Source organism: Borostomias antarcticus (genome assembly GCF_949987555.1).
Source record: "Borostomias antarcticus genome assembly, chromosome: 10".
In the NCBI taxonomy this organism is placed as follows: domain Eukaryota; kingdom Metazoa; phylum Chordata; class Actinopteri; order Stomiiformes; family Stomiidae; genus Borostomias; species Borostomias antarcticus.
In genome coordinates, this window is record NC_140243.1 from 12,937,164 (window position 1) to 12,948,082 (window position 10,919).

Sequence of the window (10,919 nt, forward strand, 5' to 3'; positions counted from 1 at the left end):
CTAGGAAAAGTGCTATGCAACCAATTAAGTTGTGCGCAGCGGCACCTAAATATACCCCTGTTTAGGCACAGAGATAGTTGGTATGATAGATACTGGTCCCTGTATCTCACTTACTGTAGTGTGTGGGGGGCAGCGTGCATTTACTTTTGTACAACAACGGAAAGGATGGAGAAATCTCTATTGCGCTTGCGCAAAAGTGGTTCGATTCAAACCCGGATGTAACCAACGCCTAATTGCCGGAGAAAACGGTGAGTACTTAAAATGTATTATGTTATAGTTGATTATGTGTTTAAACAGTTATGGTAGCTATGGTTTGTTGCCTTGTAAAAGTGTCTAACTAGCTGCTCTAAACAGTAAGTCCATGCAGGGGCAGTAACTAACGTTAGCACTAGCTTACTTTTGCTTGCTAGTTAGTTAGCTAGCTAACGTTAGCTAAGAAGGAGATGGCTAGCTTGCGGGCCGGTGTTGTGTCATCATCTCGGGACACTTTCATTTCATGTTCTGCTGCATTGAGTCTAGAAATGAACTACCTCAAGACACTCTAACATTAGTCTAGTAGAAAGGGTAATTGAGACAATTATGTAATGATATAACGTTAGCTATTAGTGTACTGTACAACATAATCAAACTAGTTATCGTAGCTAGCTTACTAAGTAACGTTGATTTACATGCTGTGTCTGAACAAGTTTTCAGTGCCAATCCCTATCGAAAGTAATTAATATCTAGCTGGCTAAATTGGCAAGGCAGTAGAAATTTCTCAGGCTAGCTAACATTAGGTGCCGAAAATAGCAGCCAACTAGAACGTATACCTAAGGTTACAGCTACCCCAAAATCATGTCGCCCCTCTCTGGTATGCCAGTATGCGGAAGTAACGTTAATAGAACCATGCATTTCCACTCTGACCTGTGAATAATTAGAATAGCTGTTGTTTTAATGAATACATAATGTCTAAACCACATGGCTGCATTAAGGAAATTAGATTCTCGGCCTGCCTGTCTGTGCATTTTTGATTTAGTGTCACAAGTTGACGGGGTGCAGCAGAATTCTAGCGGATAATGTTGTTACTCACCAGTGTTGTTTTCATTCCACTTTATGTAATGAGCTTTATTGATTTTGGATCCCACAGTTTATGTAGCACTGTGGGACATAGTCAAAAGTCTCCCATGTGTCCTTGGAGAGATACTAGTAATGTTATGACGTGTAGGTGTCTTCCTCATGCTCTCTGTCTTTTTACCTTGTAGATGCAGACTATAAAGTGTGTGGTGGTGGGCGACGGAGCTGTAGGAAAGACCTGCCTACTGATTTCCTATACGACCAACAAGTTTCCTTCAGAATATGTGCCTACGGTAAGAGGAACACATGGAATGCGTTATGCCAAGTGAGTGGGAATAGGTTAATTAGAGAGCCCGGCCTGAGAGCTGTCTCTATAGTGGGTAGTTGAAGGATAACCCTCTCTTGTAATCTCTCTCTAACTCTTTTTTGTTTTGTTTAAGGTGTTTGACAATTATGCTGTGACAGTGATGATTGGAGGGGAACCCTACACACTTGGCCTTTTTGACACAGCAGGTAATACAAAGTGAAGGAAGGCGTGTTTGTCCGTCTCCCTCACTCTATTGGTCTCTCTCCATCAGACCATCAGTAGCCTAGCCTAGTTATAAAGTGTAATCTTAATCAGGCCAGACGTGAACTCACTAACTGATAAGATGCCTTAGGAACACAGATGAGTTGTGTGACTCATTGTTTCATTCTCACCATCACTGAATCTTGTTTCCTATTGGTCTAACCAGGTCAGGAGGACTACGATAGGCTGCGTCCTCTCAGCTACCCCCAGACTGATGTCTTCCTCGTCTGTTTCTCGGTCGTCTCTCCCTCCTCGTTTGAGAACGTCCGTGAGAAGGTCATTATTTGTTGCTGTGTCAAAGTTCAAACATGCGTCTAACCAACATCAAGCACAAATGGCTGGAAGTCAAGTGCTCAGGAATTAGGACCATGGAGTACATTTTGTATGGAAAATTGAGGACACACTAGGTCGTGACCTCTAATCCCTCCCCCTGGTGTCTGCCCCCCCCCCCCCCCCTCTAATCCCTCCCCCTGTGGTCTGCCCCCCCCCAGTGGGTACCTGAGATCTCCCACCACTGCCCTCGGACCCCCTTCCTGCTGGTGGGCACCCAGGTGGACCTGCGCGACGACAGCAACACCGTGGACAAGCTGGCCAAGAACAAACAGCGCCCCCTGTCTCCTGAGAGTGGGGACAAGCTGGCCCGCGACCTCCGGGCGGTCAAATACGTGGAGTGCTCCGCCCTCACGCAGGTAAAGGGCCCGGCGTCATTGTGATGTCACGTGATGTTTTGATATTTTCCAAATTCACGAGAAACCCTCATGCACATTTTGTATTGTGTATGAACAACATACACATTTGATTTGACGAATAAAGCCCCAGACGCACTGGAAGAGTGACGCTAGCATTTTGAAGCCCACCAATTGTTTTAAATGGCCGATCACGCACCAAAAGTGTTTTGAGGCGAGTCAAACTGCCTTGACGCTTCTACTCTGAACTTGTTTACATTTTGGAGCGTCAAATGGGGACAAATCAATCTAAATTAAATCAGCTCCCTATCAAAGCTGACGCCTGCAGTGCGCCATAGGAGCGCCAAACTGAGTCTTCCAGTGCGTTTGGGGCTTTAAAAAGTGTAAAATAATCTCCCTTTTGCTCTCTCTCTCTCTCTCTCTCTCTCATTTTGTTTCTCTCAGAGGGGGTTAAAAAATGTGTTTGACGAGGCGATCCTGGCAGCTTTGGAACCTCCGGAGACAAAACCAAAGAAGCGCTGTGTCCTTCTATAGACAGTGGAGAGGAGAGGAGCAGTCAAGTTAGAACAGAGAGAAGTAAACAGGCCTGAGGAAGCGGTTAGGACGGGTGGGGCGGTGCATGACCAGGACAACAAAGAGTGAGCAGGGATGGAGGGGAAATGGCATTTTGAGACTCACTCTACATTTATACACTGACTGTGCCTTCTAGCTATGTACTGAGAGAGCAGGGGAGGAACAGATGTCCTTCAGGCTGTGAATGCAGAAGAAGACGGGAGAAACAGGACTTCAATGGTGGATCTTTCTCACCTTCTCCTACAGATACTCTTTAGAACCTGCAGTGTTTCCCCTACCCTTTCACCCCCCACCTTGACCTTTGCACCCCCACACCAAAACAGATATTACTTTAAAGAGCTGCAGCTGGTTCCAATTGAAAACTAGGACGTTTTCAGGCTTATTTGTTGTCTTTGAGGGCATTTGTGCCCTGATAAAGAAAGTACAAAGGGGGAAATCACAGAATTGGAACTTTATTTTCTTTAGTAGCCACTTTGAGTTGGGAGGAAGAGAGTAGAAGAGATTTATTTCCACTCCAGACCAGGTTAGCAAGCTATATAACGGTCACACCTTCCTCACAGCTCCCGGTGCATTCTGGGATCACCAAGTGCATTGTCGCTGCAGATTCTATTGCCTTATGCAGGTGACACGTTGAACTGAATTTATTATATTTTATTCCTCCTTTCTGTGTATGTTGTATTAATTTTATGACTTCTTTTGGGAAAATGTTAGCGGTTATTCAGTTTTGGAACTTTCTAGTTTCAAACTTTCTCTTTTATTGCTAGACTACCAACTTGATTATGATTGATTGCTGATAACAAATTAAGCTGTAATATTTTAATAGCTGATCTTGATAGTAGTGATAATGATGAGAGATTATAACCTTTTACTAGAAAACATCTGAGTATTTGTAATCACAGAATGTTTGTAATAAAATGGTTTAACTGACATATTGTATAAACTGATTTCTTTAGCCGTCTTTCTCCCGTGTGTAAATGTCATGAAGTATTGATGCAACAGGATATCTTCATATGTGTGCATCATTGATTGTTGAGACTGGCACGCACCAACATTTAGACCTAGTTACCACATTGACATGAGAATTGATTTATAGTATACTGATGCTATTCTCCCCCTCAATATACTGTCTTTCATACATGGAGTCAGACTGAGACTAGCACTAACACACACACAATAAGTGATAGTGAAAATACCTTTATTTGACCAAGCCAGCTGTGCAGAACAGCGATGAGGCAGCCTTATAAATGTTTGTCAGGTTGACTACATAACTGTTTAGGGGTTCGCTGAATAGGACAGTATCTGAAGGATAGGAAAGAAGCATGTTTACAGATAAATAAATAAAGACAGAATAGAGGCAAAAAGACATAAATACAGTAAATGTACAAAGACTGTAGCTAACCTACTGGTGACAAATCAAACCATCAGTATGAAGAGGCATAGAAGGAAAGTACCCACTGTAATAGTTAACCTGTTAGTTATGGTTAATATCGGCTTTAAAAGCTTTGTCAGTTCAAGTTAAGATTAACTGTAGTGTGTGTGTGTGTGCATGCATGTGTGCTGTATTGTGTCTAGTAGTTTGAACTTGTCTCATCTCTCGTGGAATTATTTTGGATGAAAGAGGGCACCATCGTGGGTTTAAGTGTTGAAATGTAGATTAATGCAGTAATTATCCTTCCCTCCATGCACGTTAGTCTAACTCTACAGCAGCTCTGCCACTAGAGCTCATGTGAGGTCATTCTGCCTTCTCTGCTCAACCCTAGCAGAGGTTTTGTCTATTCTCTCTCAATGCACCTGCTCTTCTCACTGCTTACCCTTCTGAAATGTCAGGCTATAGTTCTATTATGTGCAGTGTCATAGATTGGAATGTCCGGTTCACGCTGTGTTCTAGAGTGTCTGGAATGTTCCGGAGTGTTCGGTGGGAACTCTTGTCTGCTCAAGGCCTCGGCTCTCGCATAGCTGGGCTCTTATTCTCGGCAGGTGTGGATCAGGACCGTGTTCTTGCACTGTTGGCAGCGGACCGAGCAGCACCAGGAGAACTTGCAGGAGCAGCGCTGGACCACCTCTGCCCGGCCCGCCCGGTACCCCGGGCCACAGCAGACCAGCTCACACCCGTCTGGGGCCAGCCTGGACGTACCTGCGGGCAGAGGAAGAGGAGGCTTCTGACCTGAGGAAGAGCAACTACTAAAAAATTACCTCACTCTGACACAAGTGTCTGTCAGAACAGAAGGTCTGTACGTTTGTCATGAGAGAGAAGATGTCTGCTCGGGTGGAGGTGGGGTGAGTCTCACCATTACAGCGCCGGCCGGCCGTCCCCGGGATGCCGTTGTCGGGGTCGAGACGGCAGAAGTCAGGAGATGCGGCGAGGTACAGTAGGTCCCTGGCGGCGGGGGGCTTGACCTGGGAGTCTCGGGGCAGCAGGGCCGTCCGGGAGCCCACGCGGGTCAGACGTACCTGGGGGGACGGGGCGGGCGGAGGGGGAGGACATGAGGAGGACACGCCTGGGTGGACTTCCTGTGTTAGTCAGGTCAGGGGGAGGGAGGGGGAGGGGGAGCCTGGGTGGACGTCCTGTGTTAGTCAGGTCAGTGGGGGGGGGGGGGGGGGGGGACAGGTACCTCTGTGGCGCCGTCAAAACGTTCCTTCAGCACCACGCCCACGCGCCGGAATGGCGGCATGACCTTCCAGCAGGTCCGCAGCTCACAGGAGCCCGAGACGCCATGACACTTACACTCCACCTGCATGTTGTGGAGGATGGCCTGGAGGAGGGGGGGGGTTGGGGGCGACGACACAATATCAGATTCTCACAGTACGATGCAAAAAATATCACAATAATCATATTATCATGATATCTATAGCAATCTTTTTTTTTATTTTTTATAATGCGATTACGTAAAATGCATCAGTTTTCTTTATTTTGCTCCAATGTTTGTTTTCTCTTCAAAATCTGAAATTGCTGTGTATGTATAGGGTTAGCCGTGTATAGGCTAGGGATGAGACGGTATGGATGTTTGCATTACGGTACGGTATCTAGTTACACGGTACGGTTTACGGTATTTCACGGTATACGGCATTTCACCTCCCCAAGACACATAAAAAAACAAGTATTTTACTTTGAAGGAAAACAGCTTTATTGGACATTAGTGTCAGTTTATTAATAGCAACTTATATTAAATTAAATTAACTGTTGCAAGCAACTTGAAATGTGAAGTTTCAGCAGCGCATTATTGTGTACTACCGTAAACGTAATACCGTAAACACAGGGAATGTCACGGTTCTAATACCGTGGACATTTTATACCACGGTTCACGGTTTTACGGTATACCGTCTCATCCCTAGTATAGGCTTATTAAAATCAACAGTGCACATTTCAGGGTTTTCAAAGTTAATTTTCCTCGTTCAATTTCCTTCACGATATATCATGGCTGGATTATTTACATAATTATAGTATTTTCATTTTTTAAATACCACGATTATCACAAAAACTGTATATGGTGTCACCCCTAGGAGAACAGTTACTCTAAATGCAGACGTGAAGATGGACAGGCTCTTATCTGTGATGTCATCAGTGTGCGCCACCCCCCACCTTGCGTCCGGCCTCATTGTTGTGGATGTTCATGAGTGGTCGCCCGGCCGACAGTCCCTTGGCCCGCTCTGGCTCGTCTACGAAGGTCTGGGAGAAGGCCACGCCGTACGAGAGGTTATCGCTGCACCCAGACCACTGGAACCCTGCAGGCCAAATGCATCATGGGAGACGGTTACTCCTCTAACTTCACCTTTACAAAACAGTTACTCCTCTAACTTCACCATTACAAAAAGAATAACAGATATCAAGTGCTCTTAGGGTGGGAAACTATCAAAAAGATTACAGGACCCGGGCCACACGGTGACACACACATTATACACAGTGAGTGGCGACATAGCACACAACACACACACACAAACGCAACTTTGGGGGTCGACGGTGAAAATTGTTCTGTCTTCTAACGTTTAGCGTCTGCTAAATGACTGTAATGTAATCTTCCCTGCATTTCTTCTCCTTCAGGAGCAGTGGGCAGCCATCGTTCATGGCGCCCAGGGACCAAGTCCAAGTTCTCAGTCCAGGTCCTGGTCAGGGACCAGAGCATCTGTTCTTCTGCATGTTTTTTGTTTTGGGTTCTATGGGAGGAAACCCTTGCGAATATGAAGAGAACATGCAAACTCCACACAGAAAAGCCTGGAGACCTTCTTGCTGTGGGGTGACAGTACTAGGTACTGCGCCACCGTGCTGCACGTGAGTGATTTTGGGGTTCAGTGTCTTGCTCAAGGACACTTGGGCACACTGCTGGGAGCTGGGATCGAACCGGGGACCTTGCAATCCCCAGCCGGCCACTCTACCTCCCAAGCTACGTAAATAATGTTTGATGAAGATCCAGGATTCTCCAAGACTCACCTTCAGGGCTGACCCCTCTGACCTTCCGGTCACAGCCGCATCTCTCTAGCTCCCCCCGGCTGCAGCCTCGCGTCACTGCCACCGCCACCGCAGCTGAGGACAGCGCGTGCACAAAGGCTGCCTCACGAGTGCCTGCATTAAAATGGTACAAGAAACTGGTTTGTAATACAAGCAAAATTATAAATGAACTGCACTTATAGAGCGCTTTTATCCAAAGCGCTTTATAATGGCCTCTCATTCACCCATTCATCCATTCACACACACACTCACACACCAATGGCGGCAGCTGCCATGCAAGGTGCTAGTCTGCTCATTGGGAGCAATTTGGGGTTCAGTGTCTTCCACAAGGACACTTCGACATGTGGACAGGAGGAGGTGGGATTCAAACCGCCGACCCTACGATCATTGGACGACCTGCTCTACCCCCTGAGCCACAGCCGCCCAAGTCAGTGATGGTAATAATTGTACTCGTGAAATGTTGAATGCAGAGGGAGCTTTTTGGACTCATGGGCCCTGGACAGTAGTTACTTCAGTCTTTGGAAAACATGATATCTCACCTTGGCTCATGACTCTGCCGAACACGTTGAGTCCGCGCGCGGTGGTGGAGCAGTTCCACCGCCGGTTCCTGAACTGGTGCTGGCACTGAGCGGCCAGGGACAATGCCAGGCAGACACGGGGTTCAGACACACACACACAGATTGGTATGAAAGAACAGACAGAGGAAGACAACGGCCTATAGACAAAGTACGCTGTTGGGTTAAAGAGCTGTGGAACGTCTGTGTAAACTGGTTCTCCACAGATTCCACCAGAACTAGGTGGTCAGGTTATCATTCATAATCAGGTTAAGTGGTCAGGTTATCATTTATACTCAGGCTAAGTGGTCAGGTTATCATTCATAATCAGGTTAAGTGGTCAGGTTATCAGTTCTAATCAGGCTAAGTGGTCAGGTTATCATTTATAATCAGGCTAAGTGGTCAGGTGATCAGTTCTAATCAATGAGATCACTGATGGTGGTGATGGGGGAATCACAATGATGATGATGATAACGATGACGACGACAGCAGCTCGTGATGAATATTTTGATTGGATGATTGGGACGCTCTCCCGAGTCCTACCTCCTCTATGACCATCTCAGCTGCCTTGCGCACCGACTCCATGACCTCCCCCCGCGCTCTGCAGACCCCCACCTGCCCTGCGGTCAGTCCTTTCAGCCGCCCGCAGGGGGCAGCACCCGACACGGGCCGCGAGCGAGGCAGCCTCGCCAGGGAGCTGGGCAAGAGAAGGAGAGTAGGGAGGAGAGAAGGAGATTAGGGAGGAGAGAAGGGGAGTGGGGAGGAGAGAAGGGGAGTAGTTAGGAGAGAAGGGGAGTAGGGAGAAGAGAAGGGGAGTAGGGAGGAGAGAAGGAGAGTAGGGAGGAGAGAAGGAGAGTAGGGAGGAGAGAAGGGGAGTGGGGAGGAGAGAAGGAGAGTAGGGAGGAGAGAAGGAGATTAGGGAGGAGAGAAGGGGAGTGGGGAGGAGAGAAGGGGAGTAGTTAGGAGAGAAGGGGAGTAGGGAGAAGAGAAGGGGAGTAGGGAGGAGAGAAGGAGAGTAGTTAGGAGAGAAGGAGAGTAAGGAGGAGAGAAGGAGAGTAGGGAGGAGAGAAGGGGAGTAGGGAGGAGAGAAGGGGAGTAGTTAGGAGAGAAGGAGAGTAAGGAGGAGATAAGGAGAGTAGGGAGGAGAGAAGGGGAGTAGGGAGGAGAGAAGGAGAGTAGGGAGGAGAGAAGAGGAGTAGGGAGGAGAGAAGGGGAGTAGGGAGGAGAGAAGGAGAGTAGTTAGGAGAGAAGAGGAGTAGGGTGGAGAGAAGGGGAGTAGGGAGGAAAGAAGGAGAGTAGGGAGGAGAGAAGGAGAGTAGGGAGGAGAGAAGGAGAGTAGTTAGGAGAGAAGAGGAGTAGGGAGGAGAGAAGGAGAGTAGGGAGGAGAGAAGGGGAGTAGGGAGGAGAGAAGGAGAGTAGGGAGGAGAGAAGGAGAGTAGGGAGGAGAGAAGGGGAGTAGGGAGGAGAGAAGGGGAGTAGGGAGGAGAGAAGGAGAGTAGGGAGGAGAGAAGGGGAGTAGTGGAAAGAGAGGGTGAGGTAGAGTGAGAGGCAACGATGGGAAGAGAGGGTTTGCGTGAGATAAAGAGAGGGAGAGGAAGAGCGCCAGACAAAAGAACCGGAGCGAGCCCAGCGAAGGGAGGGAGAGAGAGAAAGAAAGAGAGAAAAGGTCACCGAGAGACAAAGAGAGAAAGAGGAGCAGACAGAAAGAGATTTAGACGCACGTCACCATCTTTTAAAAGTTATAGCATGACAAACAAACTCCTTCTTTCTCCTCCTCTCCCGAACACCAGACTTACAGCCAGTTGGTTGCCATGGTCGGGTGGGTTGCCCATAGCAACAGCAGGAGGAGTTGTGCCGTGAGAGTGACAGCGGAGACACTTGGCATCAGCCTGTCTGTCTGTCCGTCTCCGTGCTTCAGTCGGGGTCCTTGGGCGGCAGGCTGCCCGTTTCCACGGTAATGCCGCGTTGTCCCTCAGTGTTGGTCTGTTCTGGTATAAATGTATTCTGGTATAAATATATTCTGGTATAAATATATTCTGGTATAAATGTATTCTGGTATAAATGTATTCTGGTATAAATGTATTCTGTTACTGCTTCACAGCTTTGGGGATGATCCCCTCATATCTGTCGATGGGAAAAGATTGTTCCACTGACCACTTTAAAAAGCCTGATTTCTGATAATTAGCCTTGTGCTCGTTATAATTGACTGTTTTACACCGGAACAGTCAAGTCTCCAAGTGCATTCAATTTACATCAAAATAAGTTGTGGAGGATTTCTCAAAATATGGTACACTACATATCAGCAATTTTTTTCATATTCATACAGTAGGGGGAGCTATCCAATTTGTTATCCACTAATAATATTGTCAAGACTGCCCTCCTGTAACACCAAGTCCAACTTTGTCCCAGAACAAGTCTAGTAATGGCCGCTGGTTCTTACCAGTTCATGTCACGTTGTCTTCCAGTAGTTCTTCTCGTTGGAGACGCGTTTGAGTAGAGAATTAAATCCAAATACTCAGTGAACAGTAGTAGTAGTGCTGTTCAATAATCCCCCCCTCTGTTGGAATGGCACGACCATGCTTATATATAAGAAGGTATAGTCATACACTTTCTACTAAGGTCATCCACATTCAACCAGATTAGGAAAAAAAATAAAACGCTGTCCACAAATATCCAGTGTCTCTCTGATCAAACAAATGTCTTATTTTTTGCTGGCAGAGCGTGAAGTTGATGGTCCCCTTCCTGAGGCTTTTTATTTTGGAAAGAACGACCCTCCTTTTTCCTTCATACAAAGCAACACGACTGGAAATCGCAAATTAGGCCAAAATATAAAAACTCAACAGCATCCGAAAGAGCCTGGAGGTTGAGCAGTTGAAGGTGCAGAAAAGCATTGTGGGTCTGGCTCGCTGGCCCCCGGGGTCCGTCCCCTCGTTAAGAGAACGAATGTGTCCCGTCCTGTAGAAACACAGAGAGGAGGACTGAGGCTGGTGGGATGGGAGTGATGGGTTATAAAGGAGGTAGAGAAGCAGGGTTGGGAGGGA

At 47.2% G+C, this 10,919-nt stretch overlaps 2 protein-coding genes across 2 annotated transcripts; one reads left to right on the forward strand and one right to left on the reverse strand.

Moving 5' to 3' along the window:
• The first annotated feature begins 126 nt into the window (after positions 1–126).
• On the forward strand, positions 127–3,758 carry cdc42l (cell division cycle 42, like). Its single transcript, XM_084444248.1, has 6 exons — positions 127–248; positions 1,242–1,346; positions 1,494–1,566; positions 1,788–1,897; positions 2,113–2,310; positions 2,752–3,758. Exons 2-6 carry the CDS (start codon positions 1,242–1,244, stop codon positions 2,839–2,841), a joined length of 576 nt encoding a protein of 191 aa, XP_084300374.1. The 5' UTR covers positions 127–248; the 3' UTR covers positions 2,842–3,758.
• Positions 3,759–4,844: 1,086 nt separating this feature from the next.
• Positions 4,845–9,763, reverse strand: wnt4b (wingless-type MMTV integration site family, member 4b; the record flags this gene model as incomplete). The annotated part of the gene is made up of 8 exons (XM_084444001.1): positions 4,845–5,014; positions 5,169–5,331; positions 5,493–5,633; positions 6,461–6,603; positions 7,307–7,438; positions 7,864–7,948; positions 8,422–8,575; positions 9,675–9,763. 8 exons carry the CDS (start codon positions 9,761–9,763, stop codon positions 4,845–4,847), a joined length of 1,077 nt encoding a protein of 358 aa, XP_084300127.1.
• Positions 9,764–10,919: the final 1,156 nt, after the last annotated feature.